This window comes from Drosophila subobscura, chromosome J, assembly GCF_008121235.1.
Source record: "Drosophila subobscura isolate 14011-0131.10 chromosome J, UCBerk_Dsub_1.0, whole genome shotgun sequence".
NCBI classification, from domain to species: Eukaryota; Metazoa; Arthropoda; class Insecta; order Diptera; family Drosophilidae; genus Drosophila; species Drosophila subobscura.
This window is the reverse complement of record NC_048532.1, coordinates 13,111,377-13,136,562: the sequence shown is the minus strand read 5'-3', so window position 1 is coordinate 13,136,562 and position 25,186 is coordinate 13,111,377. Positions and strand designations below refer to the sequence as shown.

Sequence of the window (25,186 nt, the reverse complement as noted above, 5' to 3'; positions counted from 1 at the left end):
GAGAAAATTGTTGACCAGGCCAGAGGCAGACCCCAGACCACAGACCAGACCCCAGACCAGACTCTTAACTTATTTCTTTGGCCGAATTGGCAGGAAACTTTCCGACCGGAGAGTGCAAATAGTTGTAGGTGCAAATAGTTTTCGATTTTGTTGGACTTTAATTTGCCAATCAAATGAAAATTGAACGGGGAAACAGTCCTCGGTGCTCTGCCTCTGCCATCGATTGATAGCATTTGCCGTCAGTGGAATTTTCGTTTTATTTTTCGGGGCAACTTTCCAGGCTGTCATTACTGTAATTATTATCGGAAGCATCTTCTTGGCCGTCTGACCTGTCACTCACGTGCATTGCTCATGGCATTGGCAGAGCTGTCTGTGCCTCAGCAAGTCATTCAGTCAGTCAGTCCATCAATCAATCAGTCAATCCATCAGCTGCAAATAACAACTAACTTATGGCACACAGCGCACGTCGGCGACATTTTGTTGCAGCAATTTGCCCAAAAAAGTCTCGGAATACTCTTCGCAGTTGCAACTTCTGTTGCCAACGACATCAGTCAGTCAGTCAGTCAGTCAGTCATTCAGTCAAGCAATCAGTTAGCTAGTCCAAAGGCCTGGCCTAAATGTTGACACTTTCATTTTTGCAGCCACATGCTGTTCCTGGCTCCTGCTGCCTGCTGCTGCTGCCTGCTCCTGTTGCAAGTTGCAGCTGCGACAAATATTTATTCATATTCATAGGAGCAAACACAATTTTTGTTTATTTATCGCGCCTCGCTTCGAGTCCTTCCCTCCTGCTCTGGTGACACTTTTCGCACTCGTTGCACTGCGGCAACTGTGGCACTGTGGCAACTACCCCGCCGCACACCCTCACAAAAAATCAACTGACAACAACACGCAATTTATGGCATTTATGTAAAAAGCGAACAAACAAGTGAAGCAATTTTTGTGTTGCATACAAAGCGGTGCCAGAGCTGCTGCTGCTGCCGCTGCTGCTGCTGCCCCCTTGCTGCAACCTGTCAACTTGCCTCGTCAAATGTTGTGGGGCGGGTGTGTGCTGTGGGTGGCACTGCTGCTGCACACGGATGGGTCTGCTGCTGCGCTTGGCATTGTGCTGAAAAATCAATTAACTACACTTTGAAATGTTACGTGACTCGAAGCGTAGCCCCCATGCCACCCCTCCCCTTTGTGGTACTATAAACTGTTGCATATACGCATATAAATACATATATATTGCTCTCGTATATATTGTAATATATTTTGTGTATGTATATTTTTGTGCAACTAATATTGAAATTCCGACTGCGTTGCGTTGGGGTTAAAATCTGACGTAGCTGCAAGGTAAATATTTAGTGGAATCGGCTCAGTCAATAGTCGGTGGCAAAAGAGGGCCCCCACATTCCCACTCTTCCCTTTTTTTTTGTGCGCACCAAAATAGCCATGACGCCGACAAGTGCACTTGACAGGGCACTCCAGAGGGGCGCCAGATGGCCCAGATGGGCGTGGCAGCAGCAGCAGCAGCAGCAGCGACGGCGTCAGTAAATATTACCGCGGCAGACAAGCCACCAGGCGGAGAGAGGGGAGGGGGTTTGGGAGCGAAAAAAAGTGCGGCAGTGCGTTTATAAAAATGCAACTAGTTTCCCGGCATAAAAGTCTCCACGAGATGGCTGACTGGCTGACTGACTGAGGCCGAGGTTGTGGCACAGGGACTCACTGGTGGAGCTGGTGCGGATGCGGATGTGGATGCTGCATGCTACACATGAAGCCCAGCAAACACACACAGGGAGACAGAGAGGGAGAGCTAGAGCAACAGAGACAACCACAAAAGCCCAGGCAGGCTCTCTGTGTTAGTGGAAAATCTTCTCTTCCCTTTCGCTATCTTTTTTTCGCTCTTTTTTTTTGTGTATTGCGTGCGAACAAGCGAAAAGTTATGAAAACAACTGAGTGGGAGTGGCAGGAGCAGGAAGGGAGTGCGGCAGGGAGTGCGGCAGGGAGAGCGGCAGGGATAAAGTAAAGGCAAGCACACGGGAATGCAGCAACGCCGCAGAGACAACGAAGAAAATGAATTTTCATTTGCCTTGCTTTCCACACAGTTATCCGCAGAAAAATATGCAACAGCGACAGAGAAGAAGAGATTGAGAGCCAGAGAAAGAAATGAACTAAAATGGAGAGCAATACTTGCCACAGAGCAGCAGCAGCAGCAGCAGCAAGAGGCATCCACAAAAGCACGAGCTTAGCGTGCACTCAATGGGTAACAAAGGGGGGGAAGAGGAGCGCCTGGAAAGGGTAGAGGCAGATGAAGTGGAGGAGGAGGAGGCCAAAAGCCTGTAACAGGCATTCCATTCCATGCCAATTCAAATCAAATCAATTCCTTTGACAGATTGCATTGTGCCACATTCATCTCACCCACTCAATGTCAACTATTTGCTGGGAGTTGCTGCTGCAAGGAGCAGCTACAGCCACAGCTACAGCTGTGTGTAGGTGCAACATACAGCAAAGAGTACGTGCGGGATATGCTAATGAAAAATATAACTCTGTGGAGAAGGAGCTGCAACTTTTTTAATGGATTTTTCGGAGTGGAAATTGTAGGCAATTAGACAGGCAGAGTTTTGCCATTCTGACTAAGAAATTGAAGGAAATATTTGTAGAATTTGTATGCTTCATGATTATAACCAGTCTCTCATTTATTATACATGATATTTTCCATCTGCATGCTCCAGAGATAAGCTCTGCAAAGCGTTCAAATCGTTGTCTCTTACGCTTACACTTTTTCGACTCAAAGCGAAGATTAGAAATGCTTTCGGGTCAGTGGTAGATAAAAGATCAGTTGTTCTTTTGACTTTTTCTGATGTTTGCTGTATATTTCTATCAATTTTCTAACACCAGCAAGGCCTACATGTTCATCTCTTAGACTTTTCAATTAAATTTTGCAGAAGTTACATTAAGAATCGCCGCTGGAATTAAATCAAGAATTATTAAATATCTACCATGTGTATATCTATGTAGTTGTTTCCTTTGGTTGCTCTTCCGTTTGATGCTGCTGCTGTGACCCACAAAATATGTCACTATTCAGTTGGAATACACAATACCCTAACACTCCCACACACATGTACATATGCTTCCAACTCTTTCTGGCATATTACTGCTGAAAAACTGTGGCAAATACCTCCTTCTATTAATAGGTTTTTTAGCTTATCCTTTTCCTTTTTTTTTTGTGTGCCTTCACAAACAATCTTCCAAAAACATTTCACAGCGAGTGCGAGTGACTTTCCCTCTTTTATTTTGCGCAACATTTTGTTCCATTTCCAGGCACTTGTCTCACTTTTGCCTGTTTAGCTAGTTCTCTAGTGTGTGTCTGCGTCTCTCTCTCTCTGCCTCTCTCTGTCGCTCCCCCCCTCTGTGCACACTTAACACAACAGCAACAAATGGGGAAAAGCGGAAAGGGAAGCGCTCGGCAAACAATCTAGCGAGTGGGTGGGGTTGGGGCGGTGGAGGGAAATCCTACAAATAGGAAAAGTAAAAGTAACGCAAAAAAAGGGATAGGAAACCTAGCTGGCCCCGCGTTACAGATAAAACAAAAATTATTTGCATTTCACCTGCATGTTGGCACCTGATTGCGGCCGGGTTTCCCGGCTACCCCTACCTGTCCTCCTGTCCGCTGTTCTGTCTCGTGTTCCTGTTTCTGCCCTGTCCCAAATCCCTCTTCCCCGCCCGCTCCCTACTCGTGTGTGTGTGCCCAAAAGTCAGAGCGACAGCCAGACTCCAATGTCGATCCCTGTTTGCGGTCCCTTCAGCCCACAACTGCCGCTTGGTCCCATTGTGATTCTCATTTAGATGCTCGCTTTCCACGGGGCTCAGAAATATTTGTCAAGCTCTACACGAGCTGGGGTGGGGCATAGACAGGGGATGCCATTTGTGTAGGTGTTTAGCAAACACACGACCAGAGAGTGGGTGGAGAAGGGAGTGCGGGTTGGGGTGTGAGAGCATCCTGCATGGCTGTTTAGAGGCAGAAGAGCGCACTTCACTTGCAACAGCAGCGGCAGTAGCAGTAGCAGTAGCACGTGCATGCACCTGCCACCTGCCACCCACAGTGGTGCCCCTCCCCTTCCTCCCCACCCCTGGTGGTGTCATGTAGACTGGCAGAGGCTGAAATGTCAACAGTTTACACTGCGCTGCGCCCATTTTCCGCGTGGATCTCAAATGGGTTTTACTTTTTTCGTGCCGCTGCTTTTGACCCCTCCTTGACTTGCGGTGGCACGGCCCACACCCACGCCCACTCGCTGCCTGCCTTTCAGTCTGACGAAAATGACAGAAAATGTTGTCGGCAACTTCAAGCAAAAGTCACTTTGACTCTCGGGCCTACAAAAGGAGACTCAGACTCGCAGAGAGAGAGAAAATATTAATCGCGTGCGCGCTTATCTGATTTGTGGCTGCCATTCCGCCGGTTGGACAGCCTGCCACCAGGTGGTGATTCTGCTGCAGGCAGGGCGGCTCCTGGGGGCGGAGGTTTACTTCAAAGTTGATGAAGTGCCAGAAAGCTTCCGCGACACTTGACACCGACTTCCGTCGCCAGCACTTTCAATTCAATGCGCTTCGAGTTGGGCAACACACTCCCAACGACACTCGAATTGCTGCACACACACACGAGTAGGAGCGCGAATCAAAGAATGGCAGAAGGACACTCTCAGTCTACCCCTCCGCTTCTCCGCCGCAGCTGGGCAGAGGCATAAATAAAGGCCGAGGCAAATACGCGGGACGTTAAAATATATGGCTTACAAAACGTGGGCGGAAGTGCCGGCAAAACAAACCTGGAAATGAAAGTACAACTAAGAAAAGTTTGGACGGCGCAGCAGGAGTAGGCCTAACGAAGTTGGTTATACCCTGAAGGGGAATTTAGAGGGCAGAAGTTGGGTGAATATGAGCCATAGCTTGCGATTTGATTCGTGGCCTTTGGGTTCTGCCTAATGGGAGCTAAGAATACTGCAGCAAAATCGTATTAATTCCTGATTGAAAGTTCTTTGATAGGTTCTGCTTATGGTGAATGAAAAGCCAGCTAACACAATGGATTCCAAGGTTCATTTGCTGGCAATTTCCACTGCCTTTTCCCTCCAAGAAACCACAGCTAGAACTACCTTTTCCTAGGCTAAATCCAAGCCCCACTCCAACCTCTAAGGCTCTCATTGTTCCTGCTCTAGAAATTGACTTGTTCATCTAAGAAATTGTGAAACTCCCTTGCTTCCTGTAGGGTGTGCACAACAAAATGTTGTCCACTTGAGGCAAATGGCAACAAAAACAGCAGCAAAGCAAGAGTCTCGTTCTGTTATTCCTGGCTACAGTTTGCCTTCCCTTTTGCCATTACGCACGTGATTCATATGCAGAGCTCTTTATAAAGTGTCCTTTCAGCTGGGCTGGGAGTGGGACTGCGCCTGTGTGTGTGCGTGATAGGTGTGCTGGAGCCTTGTCACAATAAATTTAGTAAAAGTGACAAATATTTTATGCTTAAGAATAATTGATGAAGTGGCTGCAAAGCGGCGTCAGAGAATGTTATGTGTACACACCAAAAGCGGGGGGGCACACGATCACGTCGTGGCAAGTTCTTGGCCAGGTTGGCAAAAGCTGTAAAAGAGAGAGAGAGAGAGAGACAGAGCCTGGGTCTGGGTCCGGGACCTGGCAAATAATAAAGCGCTAAATCATAGCCACGCTTAGTACTTTCAACTGTTACAGCCTCCGCCTGCCTCCTGTCTCCTGCCCTCTACTCCTACCCCAAAACGACTGAGCAAACGGGAAGATTGCTGTCAGTTAGCTCATATGTCCTTTTGGCCATGACCATGGCCACATCCTGGTGCGTAGGCCATACAAATGTGTGTCTCGCAAATGAAAACGGCGCAGGCAGTGGCAGTGGCAGTGGCAGTGGCTGGGCGGACGGATATTACGACATATTGCTGGGGTACGGTTTTGTGTGCACACAAAAATTGCGCCATGGATTATGGCACTACATTACAGGACCCCGGGACAAGCAGGAGGAGCAGGGCCACTTTGCTCATGTCTTGCATATGAATGATGAGCGGCATTTAATCATTGTCTATGACTCCGACACGACCAGCGCGACACCTCCGTGCCTCCATGAAGCATTCTCCCGCACTCCACACATAGCCCACGCGTGTGTTTGTGTTTGTTTGTGTCTCTGTGTGTTGGTTTGTTTGTTTGTTTGCTCGTGTGCTGCGCTTGACATGTCCTTAGGTCTGTTTGCGCTGGAATTTAACGCGGACAGAAGAGCGTCGGACAAAGCACAGGATCACAGCGGAGCAGGATTAGAACTTGCAGCAGTTGGCTTTAAGTTATGTACTTGGTAGTGGAAATACAGGCTCGGAAAACCGGGAAATAGTTATCCCAGCAGCATCATGCGTAGCCGTAGCCAGAGTCTCTTCCCTGGTGCCAGTCCCAGCGGCCAGTGCAAACAGCTGAGATTAATGCGGCACAGCCTCAAGTACAAATCCAATTAGGTGCTCCGGGGCGCCGCCTATCCACTGTCCACCAGTGTGTCCTTCGGGGAATCCACGCTCTGTGCTCTGGGAAACCAAGACTCCCCTGCAGTGTCTCCTCCCGTGTGTCCTCCTTCGACACACACAACATTAAGGACACTAATTCCGGGATTCTGGTGAAGCAATTTCAATTTCCTTGGAACAGCATATGCAGATTAGAGAAACCATTTACGTGGGGGGCGGTGGGCGTTGGGTTGCTACATTTTTGCGCCCTTTTAACAAACAATTATTTGCCATGAATAAATTAGCAGGACGCTTAGCAGGCAGCTCCCCCTCCTACACCCCCTCCCTGAGAGCTGCTGATCAATTTAAAAGAAGAAATAACATTTAAAATTCAAATGCAGAAACCAGGCCGGGGGAAGCGGAGAGACTAGGGCACAAAAATTGAGCTAATAAAAGTGGGCGTGGACGTAGGCAAAACCTTGGGACATGGCAGCACATATGCAAAGGGGGGGGGGAGAAGAGGGAGCAGGAGCCGCCTCCATGGAGTGCTGCGAAGCAACCGCGTTGTCTCTCTCTCCGTCTGGCTGTCTGGCTGTGCCGGCACTTAGATGCCCATTATGCCTCCAGGCCGCAGACAGCAAAACGTAGAACCAGTAGAAGGTACTGGGGAAGAGGCAGGGGGGTAGGAGCAAGCGAGTGCCTGCCTTCGTCGTTTGTCGCAGGACAAAACAAAAAGCGCCTTCAGCACATGCCCATGGTATATGCGAAATTAATTGTCTGTTTGTTGCCAACAAATTTGAATTTAAACCGCATGCAAGACGGAGGACACCCAGAGAGCGGGCAGCAGGCAGGCAGCACCCGAAAAGCAATACGAGAAATGTGTGAAATGTAAGCGGCAGCCAAGCAGAGGAAACGGTTCTGCTGGCTGCCACACCCGCAGCCAGCAGCCAGCATCAGAATCTCTCTCTCGCTGTCTCTTCTCTGTCTCTGTGTCCGTGTCTTGGGTTCCAGTTTTGTAGTTGCCGGCGCTCTATGGCGGCTAGTCCTGCTTTAGCTGCTGGTCCTTTGGCTCCGTCTCCTGCTGCTGCTTCTCCTTCTAGTTGTAGTTGCCCCGTATGGGTGCGTTTGTTTGCTTATGGCAACAACTTGAAATTGTTGGGCCTTAAGTTGCTTGTAGCTGTTGTGGCTCTGTCTCGTCCTTGCCTGCCTGTTGTTGCTGTTGCCACTGCCACTTGCTCGTTGCCGCTGTTTCACAGTTAGCCATGCGGTTTGCTAACTGCGCCGAAAAGTTGCTGCGGTGCTCACAGAAAGAAACTTTCCACGCAATGCCCCTGTCCTGCCCTGCCCGGCCCGCTGCTCGAGCAATTGTGCTCGAGCTGCCGCCAAGTCCTGATCTGCCACACAAAAGTCCCGTCCGGCCGCCCTGCCCCGCCCCTCACACGAAGCGGGAGCAAATTAATTGCTGCTGTTTTCGGCGCTTATTTGTCTTTGAAATTTGTTTCGTTGCCCAAGAACTGGACCCGGGATACGGCCGGAGTGTGTCCTGCCGTGGTCCTTGTTCGCTGCTCTGCTCTGCTGCCATTTTGTTTGCCTCTCGCCTATTTGCTATTTAAATTTAATTTGCATTACTTAAAGAATTTAAAAAGCAAAAATTTCTCATGCGTAATGCGAAAAGGCAGAAGCCTAGGAGGCTGCGGGAGGAGGAGGAAAGGAGGTCCTTGAGCTGTGCGCACCACACACACACACACACACACACCTCTTAGCAGGCTCTTCCTTTGGGTCTTGCTTTTGAGCAGCTTTTCTGCTTGAACATTTTATTTTTATTTTCATTTACTTGCTGCGGCCGCCTGCTTCGAGTTGTTTTTTCCTTCTTTTCGTTTTTTTTCCTTCAGTAATTTCTGTTTATTTTCGGCAAGTTTTTACGGCCGCAGTCCGTGCCCGCATCTTCTTCTCATAGTTTAACATTTTTCTTTTATGGCAACAGGCAACCGCTTAAATTGTTTAAGATTTTTTAAGGGAGAGGCCACACGCACGCACAAAGCAAGGTGACGTCTTCACCACGGGTCAAGTCTCTTTCGGTCAGCAATAAGTTCTGTCTCCATCCCTTTCGCTCTGCTTAACTCTCCGCGCGTGGTGAATAAGGCATTGGTTCTCCCCACAGCGTACAAGCGGACACACCTTGTACGTTAATTCCCCTTGCGCCGGACAACCGTCTAGCGTCTGGCGCATATTAGACCACAAAATCAATTTACATTCCTAAACTGATTTTCCAGCAGTGTGCCAGCCGCGTGTGCGTGTGTGTGTGTGTGTGTGTGTGTGTGTGTGTGTGTGTGTGTGGCAGGAAAATGATTAAATTAAAATTATGTTCCACCCCGCCAGACAGTTGTCGTTGCGCTTCTTCCTTCTTCCATTAGAGCTTGGGGCCCGCGACACTTAACCGCCTGCCAGCACCATGTGGGAATTGCTCTCTGCTCTGACAATTAACCCACTGGCAGCCAGCATTCACCCCACTTGCAGCACTTCTATTCTCCTGTTTATGGATCCACTGAAAAGAGTTTGAAAACTTTAAAGATTGCCATTTGAGGGATGAATTGTTTGGAGAGAGCAAACTAAAGATGGGATTAGTTGTTGTTGCTTGATTTGAATCACTTGAATGAAACACTTAAGCCAGGACACAAAAGTTTTCATGACATCAGCCAGGAGTGGGTTAAGAGCGGACTTGTGCCTGCCGCAAGAGCCCAGAACCGAAACCGGAGACCCGAGACCCTCGACTCAGGCACGTAGACAGGTGATCGAGGTAGGGGCACCTGGCCACATGGCTCATATCCTGGCGATATGGTCGTGGTGGTGTGTTTCGGTGTGTGTGTGTCCTGGCGGCGGCGTGTGTCCTTGGCGCTCGCTGCCTCACGTCGTCGGGGCCATTTAAGCCTTAAGCAGGCCACTTAGTGGCGCGAACATAAATCTGTGCACCAAATCCGAGCAATTAAATGCATCGTAATTTAGCCACGGACCAGGACACCGCAGCACACCACTTGCCGTGTGGCTGGGTGGCAGGAGCCTGCCAGTCGCTCGCTCGCTCTTTAGTGTGCAATTAAGGGGAAGTACGCAGACCGATTCGGAGTGGTTCTCCAACCATACCCCCGCCCCACTGCCCCACTGCCGCACACACACACACGTGCAATAATCTGTGCCTTGCGCTTTTATTTTCCGACTTTGCCTTTGCCTTTTTGCCATTTTTGTTTCGCATTGCCGCCACGCTCCGCAATTTCTTATTAATTGACGCGAATTTATGTATTTGCCACGCGTTATTGTTGCCCCCAAGAAATTAAAAAGTACAAACAGACAAGGCCATCAAGAGGGGGGAGCGGGAGAGGGAGGGGAAGAGCCACATAAAGCAAACAAAGCATATTGGCTGGCAGGGGGTAAGGGGGAGTCGGGAAGTAGTCTCCAAGGCGGAGACAAACAACAAACGCATTTTTATGGCACTCGGCAATTAGAGTAAGGAGGGAGGAGCGGGAGAGGGAGGAAGGACTCAACTCCCCTCCAGGGCGAACTGAAAGTGTAGGCTTGGGGTGTGGCTCATAGAGTCAGAGGGGGAGTGGGAACTGGGGAGTGGGAACTGGGTGTGGGCGACCACCGTGGGGCGTTTCCTAATAATTTGTGTGCTTTTTTATTGTGTACTTTGATACACCGAAGTGTAGAATCCCCGAAATATACCCTAACTTTGTGGGGGCGAAACGCGCTGCTTTGAAGCTAGAAATTCAGCCGGAAATCCACGAGGACTGGCAGCCCACTCTTCGCTGACCTTTGCACTTTTTTTGTTGCTGAATTTCTCGGCACACACACACAAGTTTTGATCCCTTTTACTTGGAAGGTCAGCCAGCCGCATGGCAGAGGATTTCCTCTTGATTTTTGTGAGTCCCTTCCGCATTCCAGCGAAAACTGTGAGAGGCAGCAGGCCATGGAGTCTGCCCCTTCATAGAGCATCTCCCAGTCGTGGTGGCAGCTCTCCACCCACTTGGCTGCGGCTCTCTCTGTGGCTGCGGCCCTAATGTTAAGTTAACGTCGACTGACTGGCCTGTTGTTATGGCCCCGTTCGGATGTTGGCTATTAGAGGACCATTAAATAATTGCTGGCCATTCAAGGAGCAACAGCAAGAACAACTTTGCCCGTTCCCTGCCCCCGCGCGCTCACTCTCTGGTTTCTTTTTATTAAAGGCATCTAATTGCAGGCACTTTGTGGGCAGCGATGCGAGTGGGGGAGTCGTGGTCAGAGAACTTTAAAAGCAACATCAACTCTTATTTAATAAATGGATTGAGAGTGGGAGAGGGGCAGCAGGAGGGGCAGGAGGAGGAGCATGAGTACTGCCAGCAATAAGCGTGTTAGCCAGGCCAGCATAAACACAGACACACCGAAATAATCATAATAAAGTTAACGTGCAACGAGAGGCAACCGCACACATGCCAGGCCCCCCTCTGGCAGGAGCTGGTTGGAGCGGGGCACCTTAGTGGCAAATCCCATGGCCGAAACCAGAAAACCCCAATGGGCACTGGTTAGGGGAGACATGCAGGGAGAGGCGACCCGGACTCAACCGCAAAACAGTGCAAAAGCCGAGCAACAAAATGCAGTTGCAGGGAGGGAAACTCTCAAACTCTCAAACTGCCATCGCATTTGCCACTCGTTTTGCCAGTTGCGAAAACCAAAAGTTGCGTCTGCCTGCCTGCCCCGCTAGGTTTTTCAGGGGTGAAGCTAGAAAATTAATTAAATAATATTTATTTGTTGTAAGAATTTATTAAGCACAGGGATGAGCACGAGGTCGAGCACGAGGTCGAGCACCACTGCCCTGCGGAGTGCCAGGAGTTCCGTGCAGCCAACAAGGTGTGAAAGTTCTACGGAACGGAATAGATCCAGGTGGGGGCTTCGGGCTAAATCCAGCCCAACAACAACACACTCAAGCAGAGTACAGACCAGAAACTGTTAACTTAATTGTTAACTGCTGCAGCCAGAGGAAGGAGAGTGGAGTTGGCAGAGCAACTACGAGTCAGGAGGATGTGCAGCGTTTAGGAGCTACTTTAATTGTTGTTGCTGCTCTCGTTGCGCCACAAATTGCAAATGAACACGAAACTAGAAAAACGATAAACGTTTGTCAGGAACAGGGGCAGGGGCAACATTTTGCCTGGCACCGTGCAAGCGAATAAATTGTGCTTCGAATTTAATTAGTTAAATCGACATTAGGGTTTGCTTAGAAAATTCTAACGCTTCCCTGCTGCTGCCCCTCTGCGCTGCTACTAATTTAGCAGTTTAGATTTAGAGATTTTTGGCAAATTCTTGGGGGATTTAAGGAGGAACCACTGGCAGATCCAAGGAAGCTTTTGTAACTGAAGACATGAGACTCCATTGCCTTACTTTAAAGCGCTTTAAATGATAGCTTCCACCTGACAATTGATCAATCAGCCGACAATTCATGAGGCTTGTGTCCAAGCAAATCGTTTCTGGTTCCAACTAAAATAAACTCTGCTGTAACCCCCTCAAAGTGAGGCACAATATTCTCTCTTGCTTCTACCTACAGCACTTTTCCTACCTTCAATTTCGGCAACACTAAAATGTTTCTCCTTTTCCCTGCATATGCCCAAAATGCTTTTCCTTTCTGAATTGTTGCCCTCAACAAATCGTTGATTTTCTGTAGATTTTTGTGCAGCATTCAAAGCTGAAATCTCTGCCCCAAAAAAGAGAGGAAATTCCCCTTCTGCCTTTAAATTTAAATGTGCGTAATGAAGAAGCTCGCTCCACCCAATCCACTGGAGTGATTCCTGGAGTTTCCTGGTTGCCAAAAAAAAAAATGTTTTATTTCCCCTTTATTTCCTACACTCTGCTCCACCCCCCGCCCGCACTTGGCTTGCATTTTGCACTTTTGCCTTCCTGCCAAATGGCATCCTCTCGAATGCTCCTGCTCCTGCTCCCGTTTCTGGCGTTTTTCCGTTTTTGTCTTGTGTGTTTTTTTTTAGCAAAAATTATCGTAAAAGAATTTTACCTGAGCTACGTGACTGCTGAACTTAATATCCGTTTGTCATAAGCGTTTCTAATGCTCAAGCCACACACACACACACATGTTGCACTTGGCCTGCCACACACACACACACACACACATGTCAGAGTATTTTGACGGGGGCACGTGCCTGCCCTGCCCGTGTGCCTGCCTGGAAAGAGAGGGAAAAAGCAAAAGCCAGCGACATTTTCAGCTAAATTAAGTATTTTTAGTATTTTCTAGAACTTGTCTGCCAGTTGTCTCTGTATGTGTGGGTGTGTGCGGGTGTGCGGGTGTGTGTGTGTGTAAGAGTAGAAGCGGAATTCTGTTGCTGTTGTTGTTGTTCGTTGTGTTGTGTCCTGGCAATGCATGCGAAAACTTGGCAAGTAGATTTTTGAAAGGTTGCTGCGAGGTTGCTGCGAAGCGGCGCTTTAATTGCATTTTGCCGCGTTGCCTTTGCTCCGGCCAGGAACTCCGCTCTCCCTCGCTCTCTACGGTTGGGTTCCTTTAAATAATGCAGCGCTTTGTCTGCGCTCTCAGTGCATCAGGTGCACCAGGAGTGGGGGGAGCAGATGGAGCTGAAGCTGGCAGTCGGAGCACGACCTGAAGCTGGTAGCTTTGGTGTATGCCACGCCTCTAAAACGCTTGGCCATAAAAGAGTGCTCAGTGCTGCTGCTTTCGCGTACGTATTTCTCTTCGCTTTTGCTCAATTTTTATGACATAAAAGCGCCGAGACTCTGCCATTAAAGAAAAGTGTAGCATACTTCTCCGCGCCGGAATGAAGCGAAACGGCGACGGGCGCATGGATGCTGAATGGGAATGGGCACGGAACGGGAATGGGAATGGGAATGGATGGTGGGAGAGACAGAGACCCAACGGAGATTCTTTTTTAGCGAGAAATTTTCCAACACATTTGGCAAGCAAGCCAGCAAGTAGAGTGGGGCAGGGGCAGGGGCAGGGACAGGGCACAGGGGCCAACTGGGGGAATCGGTTTGTTTTTGGCCAGTTTCTCTGCCAGTACGCGCCCTTTTTCGGCCAGAGTCATTTTCATTTCGTTTTCATTTTGCCTTCGCTGTTTGTTGGAGAGCAATTCCTCCTCCCCCTACTGCTCCCCCTCCCCCTGTTGTCCTTGTGCAAATAATTTCACTGATAAAGGATTTTCAACGCATCTTATGCCCGCTGTTTGCACTTTTTGCAATATGTTTGCCGGCAGTTTGTTTTTGTTCGCGCTGTCCGGACTGCCTGCCTGGCACTCCACACAAATATATCTATAGACTATCAGAGAGAGGAGAATACCTATGGACAGCAGTGGGAGTCGGCGGATGCGCCTGTAAGTAGTTTACGCGCATTTAAAAAGATGGAAAAGCTGCTCGAAAAATGAAGAAAAACATTGCCAAGGAGCAGGGAAAGGCGAAGGGCGAAGCACTCGAAGAATAACGAGGGGGGGAAGACACAGTAACAGCAGGAGGAGGAGGAGCAGTTGGAGGAGGAGGAGTAGTAGCAAAATCTGTGGAAGGGCCAAGCGATGGCCAAGACAAAGGAGCCCAGGGACCCAGGACCAAGACCAGCAGCAGCAGCAGCAGCAGCAGCAACAGAACCCAAGACAAGGAAATTAATGTTGCGCAGGCTACCGGAACGTGCCACAACAGCAACACAAACAGCATAAAAAGCTGCTGCTGCTGCTGTGCTTTTGTTGCAGCCACCTTACGTTGCACTTGTTTGGCAGTTGTTGCTGCTGCTGTTGCTGCAACTGTGGGGCAGCAATGGGCATTGTTTGCTCATTTCAAAGCCAAAATGAAAACTCGAAATCAACTCGTGCATTTCTAATGCGAATTTATATGCTCTTTTGTTGCCACACCCCAACCGCCCCTCTGGGAATTTCCATCAACTGCTTTCTGACATGTCCTGCTTGTAAAAATGTTTTTTGGCTCCTCTATTGAAATGAGCCAGAATGTACACAATGTAAGCAGTAAAGTCGCCCCTGGGGTGGGGTAGGTGTAGACACCCCCCAAGCGAATCGCAATTCCAATCTGTATTTGTATCTGCATCCTGGATACTGGATACGTTTACGTATCTCAATCCCTGCTCAGCCACTATAATTTCTTCTTTTTTCTCTCGCTGCTTTCTTTATTTTTTTTGCTCCTTCGCCTTGCCCTTTTGCCCAGAGACGCCTCCACATCGTTGCAGAGTCTCTGCTGCTGCCGAATGGAGTCTCGAGTCAGTTTGTCAGCTTGTCAGCACATTGCTGGGTGTGGGTCGGGGTGCGGCTCCTCCTTCGATGGCTCTCTGCTTTTGTTACTCATTTATTTTGATTTGTTTACCATTGCGATTTATATTTCTTCGTCTCGCTCAGCAGAATAGCTCAAAGGAGGAGCACACCAGAGCAGAGCAGAGCGGAGAGAGAGATGCACAGACGGATAGACAGGGAAAAGCGATGGCCGGCAGGAGCAATAAAATTAAGCTCGGATTTATTGACCCATTTCAGTTTGACTTTGCTGCCACTTCGTGTAACCCTCTGCACAACAACACAACGGGCAGCCATGGGTTTCTGCTCTTACTCCCAATTTGTGCCGCTGCTGCTGCTCATCCTCCGCCTTTGGATCGCAACTAAATTAAAATGTTTTTACTAATCCCGACAAGTTACACTTTTAATTACTTTTTCTTCTCAAATGAACAAAGCCGCATTTGGCCAGCACAGCGGCAAAGGCAAAGGCAAAGCAGCACTGGCATCCTGTAGGGATACAACAGGATACGGCACCTCAGCCACCGCCTGCACTTTCATCTTTATTTCCATTTTATTTACATGTTGCCTTGGCCCTTGTTCAAGCAGCGCCCAAAAACTATTGCCCAAGACACACAGTTGGGGGGCAATGCATTGATTTCACATCTTAAACAAGATTCCTGATTGAAAGTTGCCACAGCAGGAAGCAAGTCTGCCTCGCAATTACATGTAAATCGTTGTTCAAACAGTTTTCACACACACGCAAAAAACAAAAAGATGTTTCTGCTGTGGGTGTGCGTGTGTGTGTGTGTGGCTGTTGTTTTCTTTGTTCAATAAGTTTTTCTCTTGAAAATATTTACCACATGCAAAGTTTTCTTCCCCCTAAAAATATAGATGGATGGATAGTATTTGCTTTTGGTGCATTTGATGCAAATTTGTTTGTTTTATTTGGGATTTGCCTCGATATCTGGGCAAGCGAGACAATTAGATAAGTGAAGGAAGGAGGGCCGCCCGCCGCCCGCCGCCTGTTGTCAAATTTCAGGTTTCATTTGTTGGCACAAAACAGGATTACGATAAGACGGGGCAGGCGGCAACTACAAAAGGCGTTAATTAAATATTTTTGCACAAAGAGACAAGTCGACAGCCAATTACAATAGTGGGAGAGATGGATAAAGATAGAGGGAGCGAGGGTGGAGAGGGAGCAACTATTCTCCCAGCAGCGACAATGCCAATGGAATTCTCAACAAAAATCTCATTAAGTGGAAATCGTAGAGAAAGAGAGCAACCAACGGCAGCAGCAGCAGCAGCAACGGCAGGAGTAGCGCCAGCAAAAAAGGGACCAGAAAAAGGGTGTTTGTGTTGTAGATGAAAGCCGAGTTACCTTTTTAGCCAACAAAAAGAGTCCCAAGAGAGAAGGCTACACTAACAGAGGGTACTTTGGGTGTTTAGAGAAAGGAGCAAAGAAGGAGATTCTACGGAGATTCCAAATAACTTTTAATGGCAACTTCCTTCATCGTTTCCACAGTGTTTGGGGGGAGCAACTCTTCAAACAGTTCATTAAAAGTCACAAATCTGTTGACAAAATGTGTATACTCCTATCTATGCATCCAGCAAGGGTATCCATCCATCTACTCCTCGCTTTCCCCTTGTTGCTCCATTTGTCGCCGCTTTGCATAGAGTCTCGGAGGCGGGCAACAACTGCTGCGACTGCGACTATTGCGACTGTTTCGGCAGGCAGCTAATGCGATTAGCAAATCGAAGTGTTGTCGATTGAAATTCAAGTGGCTCTAGCAATTAATTAATTTCATTGTTGGCTAAGCAGCTGCCACAGCTGCTACAGCTCCTGTTGCTGTCTTTTTGGCTTCCTTCCGCTCTTCATGTTGCTGCTGCTGATGATGTGCCATTCGAGTCGCAATGGGGTTCAGAGTGCACTGACTGAGGAGGAGCTCGAATCTCTCCACGTTGATGACACTCATTAACATAAAACGCAAAAGGTGGCCGCAACCCATAAAACCAGCTCACTTTTCACACTCATTAAAAGGCTGCCTGCCTGCTGCCAGCAGAAGGATGACGACGCTGATGATAATGATGAGGATAGGGGCGCTTCAAGGACAGCTTCAGCCATTTGCCGTACTCCGCAGTCTCTGTGTCCCTGTGGGTGTCCAAAAAATCGTTTCTCTGGGGAGGGGGACTGTCCCCTGGGCTCGACCCTGACGCTGACGTCAGCAGCGGCACTCAAATTTCAGCGACAGCAGTAAACCCTTTTCGCAGCCGCCGCCAAAAAACATTTAAATGTAATCTATTATCTTAATTCCAACACAAATTGTTTGCCACACTGAGACAGTGACTGAGGCACAGCCACATCCTCGCCCCCGCCCTTGTCCTCGTGCCTCTAGCCTCGTCCGCGTGGCACGTCTTAACCCGGGCTAACGAAAATAAAAGCCCATTTACAAGCGCCGACTTGTGCCACGGTCTCGAGTCTCAGTTCCAGTCAAGGACTTGAGCTTGGCTGGCAATTCAAATGCCAAAGACAAGGGACAAGGGACACAAGCAGCCACAAGAGCCGCGCGGGCGGCACCCGCTGAAAAGCAAAGCTTATCGGCCGCAACGTAAATCACCCAATTTACCATAAATAAAGATACGTACATATTGTCAGCTGAGAGAGGGGTGGGGAGTCCAGGGGAGGGATGGCAGAGGCAGAGGCAGAAGCAGCAATTGGTGGCCACAAGCAGCCGCAACCCAGCCGAAAGGCGACAACCGAAAGCCAGCAACCAAAGGAGTTGCCACAGCAAAACAAAACAAAAACACCTTATCGGCGGGGGCTAAAGCACATCTTTAAGTGGCTGTCAACGTGGGGCATGCCACCAGAGAGGAAGGGGAATGGCAGAGAGCGAGAATAGTGGCATTTTTCGGCGGGGTGGCACATAAATCTGCATTGAAGTGAAACGATTTAGTGGCAAGTGCTGGATGCATAAATAGCTAAACATTCGATAGGTGGCATGGCCCCAATTATGCATAAATATTTAACCCACCAAACGGCAGGGAACATAAATTCTAGCTGTAGCCAAAAGACAGCCAAAAGACAGCCAAAAGACAGCCAACAGACAGCTAGAAAGGCCAACACTGATGGGCGTAGAAGGCAGCCTGGGGGTGTGGGCGGGGTCTGCTGCTTTTGCTACCATGATCAGGCAGGTCTCTGGCTCCGTCTCTGGTCCTGTCTTAGATTTACTTTACAAACAGCAACATTTTGCTAGCTGCGACACGCCACTCACCAGTGTCACCATCTACTCCTTTGCAGGCACAGCCACGACAGCAGCAGGAGGAGCCCAAGGAGGAGGAGGAACAGCAACCCAAAAGACGACAGCAGCAAATCGCGATTATGACGATGATGACGAGCACAACGACAAGGATGAGAGCAACGACAAGAGCCACACCAACAGCAACAGCAACAACGACAACGACATGAATGGCCATGGGTTGGTGGAGGACGCGAACGAAGAGGAGAAGGGGAAGGTGGCAAGGCAGAAGGATACGGCCAGGCCTGCGGCAAGTCAAAAGCGTGCAGCACAAACGACACAATCGCGAAATCCCATCAGACGGGCGCACAGCGAACGGCATTTGTCGACCGCGCCCAACACGGTCGCCTCCGTCGCTCCCTCCGCCGCCGCCAGGAACTCTAGCTCCGACTCCAGCGCCAGCTTCAGCTCCATTTCGAAGACGACAACAACGCCGCCGCCGCCGCTGCCTCGCTGCTCTGCGTCCTCTGCGAGTGGGCCACAGAATGTCATTTTAAATTTTAAGGACACAATGGCGCTGCGCATAAAAAGCAACCGCAGCGACTCGAGAGATTTATTTCAAAGGCGGCCAACGGAGCCGCCGCCCCCACCGCCGCCACCCAAGGGGCCACTGACGGAGACCGCAAAAGGATTAGAGCTGCCGCCACAAGGAATCAATAAGTCAGCCGCGACTGCGACTCCGACTCAGGCTCAGGCTAAGGCTAAGGCTGAGACTTTGACTCCAATTGTGACATCGACTCCGGCACAGCCACGCCAACAACAGCAGAGGACTGTGGTGCGTGTGGCGCCCTTCCAGCAGAGCGGCGAGGGAGCCCATGAAGTGCATCGCTTGAAAATCTCCCACAGCGAGGATGATGACACGGATTTGGGCGTGCAGCTGCGTCGCAGGCCCAGCACCAGGCTGCATCTCTCCGCCGCGGAGGAGGAGGCGACACCCAAGAAGACATCGATACTGATTAGCGGCGATGATTGCTACTCCACGATGAACCTGAGCGCGGATGCGGCACAGCCGCTGTACCAGTCCTCGGTGGTGGTCAACAGCCAGGCGGTCAGCACGGGCGGTGTGTGCATCAATGTGAGCAGCGCCGAGGAGGAGGAGCAGCAGCTGAATCACCTCAACACGCTGCGCACGCAGCAGATGATGGGTGGAACGGGCACGGGTCTGGGCATAGCCATTATCCCGATTCGCAGCAGCGAGATCAACCTGCAGCGTTCCGTGTCGTGCATCTCCTCCACCTCGAGCAGCTCCACGTCCAGCAGCGGCAGCTCCAGCGGCCGTGGGCGCACGCTCATCCGACTGGACTACGACAGGGAGCGGGGCACGGGAGCGGGCACCAGCACCACGCCCATCAACACACCACCGGCAATCAGCTCAACGCCAGCCACACCGCCGCCGCAGGCATCGCCCAGCGACAGCTCCAGCCCGATGCCCAGTCCCTTGGTGCAGCACGAGACGGAGCTGCTGAAGATCCTGCGGAATCCCGTGGAGGCAGTGAAGCGCAACCTCGTGCCGCATGTGTGCGGACTGCGCTCTGGGACTGCCAGCGACACCGCCGGACGCACCAAGAAGATGCAGGATGCCGTGACAGCAATTGTGCCGCGGAGTAGCCCGAAGGAGGGCAGCTTCATCGCCAAGCTGCTGCAGGATCCGATGCTGGGGCAGGTGGCCGAGGGCCTCGAAACGGAGACGGTGGCCGAGCTGATTGAGAACTCGCTGCAGCGGCTGCAGCAGGCACGCCAGGCCATCGACATGAGCGGCACCAAAGACCACGACGACATGAGTCGCCTGATCAGCGCCTCGCTGCAGCGGATACGCGTGGAGCGGACAACCAAAGAGGAGGATCGCCTCTCCAATCGGGGCAGCATTAGCTCCGCCAACAGCTTCGCCTCCGCGCACAACTACGAGCTGTTTGACTTTGCCGGCGGCAATGAGTCGGACTGCTATCAGAGCTGCTCCAGCGTGCTGACAGCATCCGGGATAATCGAGGAGGAGCCGCAACCTGCCGAAGTGGAGGCCGAGCCCGAGCTGGATGCCGCGACACGCGCCAAGTTCTATCAGCTGCTGGTGGATGCCACTCTGGCCGAGATCGAGCACTCGACGCACACGGAAACGGAGGTGGAGGAGTCGGAGCATCACTACGAATCCATTCGACTCAATGGCGATCCCATCTACGAGGAGATCAACGAGAAGCCGCCGCCACTGCCGCTCTCCGCACCGCCCCTGAACGATGCCGAGCTGGAGAAGAAGGCAGCCCGCTCCATCTTCGAGGGCGCCTCCAAGTACGACATTCTCTCGTACCTGGTGGACGCCAAGGAGCGGGGGCTGGCGCGCGAGGAGAGCTTCGACTACAGCAACAATCCGAAGATCATCGAGGAGGAGGCCACGGACACGCTCGGCGAGCTGGAGAAGCGTGTGGAGGATCGGGACAGTGGACAGAGCAACATGAACTCGTTGTCGCCGCCACCGCAAAGCTTCATCTGTGGCGGGGGAGGCAAGTGTGGCAGCGATGTGGAGCGGCAGGACTCGGGTGTGGGTTCCGAGACGAGCAAATCGTCGCGCAGCAAGTACCAGGCCACGCCCACCGTCCTGCACCTCTGCGAGGACTGCGACGGAGCGGTGGAGATGCAGGTGGGCGAGGCAGGAGTGCTCTATGCGCCGCTCGTGTGCCGCAAGTGCGGCAAGAAGCGGGTGGAGCGCAAGGAGATCATCACGGAGATTGTGGAGACGGAGGAGAAGTACGGCCGCGACCTGCAGATCATTCTCGAGGAGTTCTGCCACCCTATGCTGGTGGCCGGCCTGCTCACCCAGGAGCAGCTCTCCGCGATCTTCCTCAACACGGAAGATCTGCTCGAGAACAACCAGACGCTGGCGGAGCGTATGCGCGACGCTCTGGACATGTCCCTGGAGCAGGGCGACGACGATCTGCTCACCGTCAACATTGGACGCATCTTTCTCGACTTTACGCAGATGTTGCACGCCTTCGAGAGCTACTGCGTGCGGCAGGCGGGCGCTAGTCTCCTGCTGGCCAACCTGGAGAAGGAAAAGGAATTGTTGCGCATCTTCCTGAAGGTCTCGCAGATGGAGAATGCCGTGCTGCGGCGCATGAACCTCAACTCCTTCCTGATGGTGAGTGTTCTGCGCTCTTTGTATTCATGGCCAACGCAAGATGACCAATACCCTAATCGATTCTCAATCCCCCATCCAACAGGTGCCCGTCCAGCGCGTGACCAAGTATCCCCTGCTGCTGGCGCGTCTCTACAAGGTGACGCCCTCGCAAATCGACGGACGTGAGCTGCTGAAGCAGGCCCAGGAGAAAATTGAGCTGCACCTGAACCACATCAACCAGGAGGCCAAGGATGTGCCCACCAAGCTCTGGCGCCGCATCAGCTCCTCCAGCCCCAACCGGCGTGCCTCCTGCGAAATTGATATGATAAACATCAAGCTGCGCAAAATGGCCATCGATGTGCTCGAGTGGAATCACGATGAGGTGCGCTTCGCCATGGAGGGCAAGCTGCTCTACACACAGCCAACGGACAGCAACTGGAAGAAGGCGCGCACCATCAAGCTGACACCGGTCAATGCGCTGCTCGTGACCAATGGCAAGGTGCGTCGGTCCCACAGACACTTTTGATTAGCGCCCCACCCCTGCCATGGGGCAGTTCTTTTTTGCTCCCCTTCTGCGGGTCACGTTTGACAGGCGACAAGAGACGACTGGCTGGCCTGCCTGCCTGGCACTTGACATGAAGCCATGAAGCTGGCCCATGGAGCTGGCGGGGCAATTAGCGCGCGGCGCTTGCAGCAAAAGCCTTGCGGATTCCCATTCCCATTCCCATTTTTCGTGCACATCGAAGGCAGAGCTGTCGGAGCTGCCTGCCATGGCAACACTTTTCCGTGCGATAAAAGATTTCAACAAATCAGTGCCGAAGCAGGAGCCGGAGCCCGGCACACCCATTGAACCGAAACCGCAGCCCAGCCTGGCCGGCAGAGCCCTCGTTTTCGTTTTCGTTTTCGTTTTCGTTTTCTCTCATTCGTTTTTCGCTTCTAATGAAAAGTGCTTATCCCAGCAACAATCTCTCGCTTTCATGGCGTTTCGTGCTGCCTAAAAACAAAACCATTTTAACACCAGAACAAATCAGTAGAGAGGGAGGGAGAGGGAGAGGGAGAGAGAGCGAAGTAGGAGCCGTAGGAGAGGTGACACCAGCAGCATCCGGCTGGGCTTCCTGTGTCTCTCTCTTTCTGTTGCTCCCCAATGGTTATGGTTGGGGATCTGGGGACGTAATCGACATGGACGCAGTGCGTATGTCACATGTTTTGTTTAGTTTTTTTCTGTGTCTGTCTGTGTCCATGTCCTGCTCTAAATTTCTGGCCAGCTTTTACCCCCGCTACGCCTCCGACAATTGCTCAATTCTAGAACGGTCAACATTTCGTTTCGTTCCATATTTTGTTCCCCCTCTTTTTTCCTGATTTGAGATTCCTGGCTGCTGCTGCTGCTGCTGCTGCTGCCACTTCCACTGCTTCCTGCGGCAGTTGCTTGGGCTTGACACGCTTTGTGCGCTCTGCCAGCCGCTTATCTGGGGAGAGAACAGACCAGAACCAGAACCAGACCAGAACCCTACTTGCCAGTCTCCCACTCCCACTCATATTTCAGCTGTAATTTTGTTTAGTTTCGCTTTACACAATTTTCTGTATATTTTTTTGCTTTGTATTTTTTGATTCAATTTTTTGTGTTTCTTTTTCATTGTTGCTGCTGCTGGGATGCCTTTTCCCTCTTCGATGACAACTACGACTACTACTGCTGGGGAAAAAAACAACAGCCAAGTGCCAATTACAGGGCGGAGAAGGCCATGTCGGATAAACTGAATTTCCCGAAGCACACGGGCATACGGGAGGCCTCGCTGCTGCTGGTGAAGGAGAAATGCGGACGCTACACGCTGATCCGTGAGCCGCTCTATCTGGACAGATGTGTGGTGTGCAGCGAGGCGGATTGGGATGATTATTTCGAAGTGCAGGAAATCTCATCGAAGGACACATTCATATTCAAAGTGAGTAGTAGGATAGTTCCTGTGTCTGCCCATATCTACACGAGAGTCCTAGTGCTGGTGTCTGCCCGTTGCCGGCTCTTTGTTTTCCACTTCAACTGGCCATGGATAGATAGATAGATAGATAGATGGCCCGGCCCGGCACGGCCCGGCCTGCCTGTGGATTGGATTGGGATTGCTCTGTATTCTGTGTTGCTCCGTTTCAGTCCGTGTTCCGTTCGCTTCTGGCCTCGTTCGCCCTCGTCCGTATCCGTGAGCCTCTGCCAGTCGAGTTGGCTTTTGAATTAGTAAGCGTTTGCCTTTTGACTGCACAGCGCCAATGTTTGGGCTTCGTTAGTTTCGTTCTGCCGCTTGCCAGCTTAGTATTGGATTTCGGCCTCGAATATCCGCTTCGAGTGGTGGCAAAAATGCTCCAGTATTTGCTGCTGCAGCTTCTCCTGGTCTCTTGGAGTGTGGTTAATAGAGCGGCAACAGGACAATTAACCAACAAACAATATGGAAATACAGGAGGGGTTCTAGCAATCTCTGGGGGATGCATGGCTCGCTCGCTCCTCCTGGAATGTAATAAAAATCATTCACAGAAAACTCATTCACACACGCACACACACACGTGTGTGGCACATCACCTTTTACCTTCGAACAGAACAAATTCTGATGCTGATTTTCTTGGCTGGGAAGAGAGGAACGAACCTGTGGCCCATACAATGAAGAGTTTACCTTCTTTGTGTCTGCTCTTCCCCCTGCTGCTGCTGCTGCTGCTGTTGGGTAAAAGCAAAGTAATTTTAATAACAGACAAAAGCACAAGAAGCGTATGCAAAAATCCATTTCAAATATCTTCTTGTCCAATGGCTGCAGGAGGCAGCCCCAGCCCACAGCCAGCAGCCAGCCAGCCAGCCAGCCATTCAGCCAGTCTGTCAGCCAACCAACCCACCAGCCAGCCAACAAGATTTTAGACATGCAAATTTTCGTGATTCAAACGGGGCTAAGCCCCAGTCCTGAGATCCGTGTCCCGTGTCCCGTGTCCCATGTCCGTGAGTCCTGAGTTCTTTGGCTGCTGCTGCCCCCGCGGGCGGCCCTTTCAAGCGCGCTCAGGCAGCGCACGTAGAGAGCAGAGCAGCAGAGCAGCAGAGCGAGCGGCTGCCAAAATGAATGACATTTATTGAAATACGTTATATATAAAGAATGAAACGACGACGACGACGACGACGGGAACGCACAGAAGCGCAACAAAATGGTTGCGTGAAAGGGCAAGGATACAGGATACGGGAAACGGGAAACAGGAGATGCTCCGAGGGGGGGAACAGAGGCCATAGGCTTGACGTAGGCCCGTTGGCGCATAAATTGAAACGTTTAGTTCCGGCCAACTGAACAGCTGACAGACAGAAAACACACACACACACATGCAAGCACATTCACACATATGCACACACACACACACGCACACGCACACATACGCACTACTCAACACCGAGGAGCGGAGCGGCTGTCAAAATGACAACCACGAAGGGGCAGCAGAAACGAGGAGAGAGGAGAGGAGGAGCCAGAGCGTGCTCTCCGGCGCCCAGTCAATCAAAAATACGCCTAACGGATTTACACTCTCTCTCTTTTTTTTGTTTTTTGTTTCGAGCAGGCCGAGGATGGTGTGCGGACCAAGCAATGGTACACACAGATGCAGTACCATGCCCAGGGCATGGGGGCGTGGCGCAAGCGAAGGAATGCCCTGGCCAACATCATGATCAATGGAATGCTGGCACGCAGCTAGCACAGGAGCCCGACCAGGGGGACAGACACGCGGACAGACGGGGCGACAGACGAATGATGGATAAACAGATAACAATAACAATAACAATAATAATAACAACAAACAATAACTACAAGTGAAACACAATTGGTTATGCATTTAATAATGTATTTATGCGCTATTAACCAACCAAGCAATTTCGTAATTATTATTTAAGTGAAGAACAATTGAAAGGAGCAGAGCGAGCGCAGCACACGCATAAACGCATAAAGTTAGTGTTTACATCCATAATAATATCTACATGCATATATCTATATACACACACAATACCATTACCAATACCAATATCCTACATACAATGCAATAAAGTAGAATACATTAATTAAA

At 50.7% G+C, this 25,186-nt stretch overlaps 1 protein-coding gene across 3 annotated transcripts in view; it reads left to right on the top strand.

Annotated features, from left to right (window-relative positions):
• Positions 1-25,186, top strand: part of LOC117895848 (serine-rich adhesin for platelets) — a 115,262-nt gene extending 90,076 nt beyond the window's left edge. For all 3 annotated transcript variants that reach the window (XM_034803809.1, XM_034803810.1, XM_034803811.1), the window contains 4 exons: positions 18,021-21,145; positions 21,228-21,623; positions 22,834-23,061; positions 24,689-25,186. In XM_034803809.1, the coding sequence (XP_034659700.1) occupies positions 18,021-21,145; positions 21,228-21,623; positions 22,834-23,061; positions 24,689-24,820 (3,881 nt within the window). In that variant the 3' untranslated portion in view covers positions 24,821-25,186. The remainder of the gene's footprint in view (positions 1-18,020; positions 21,146-21,227; positions 21,624-22,833; positions 23,062-24,688) is intronic.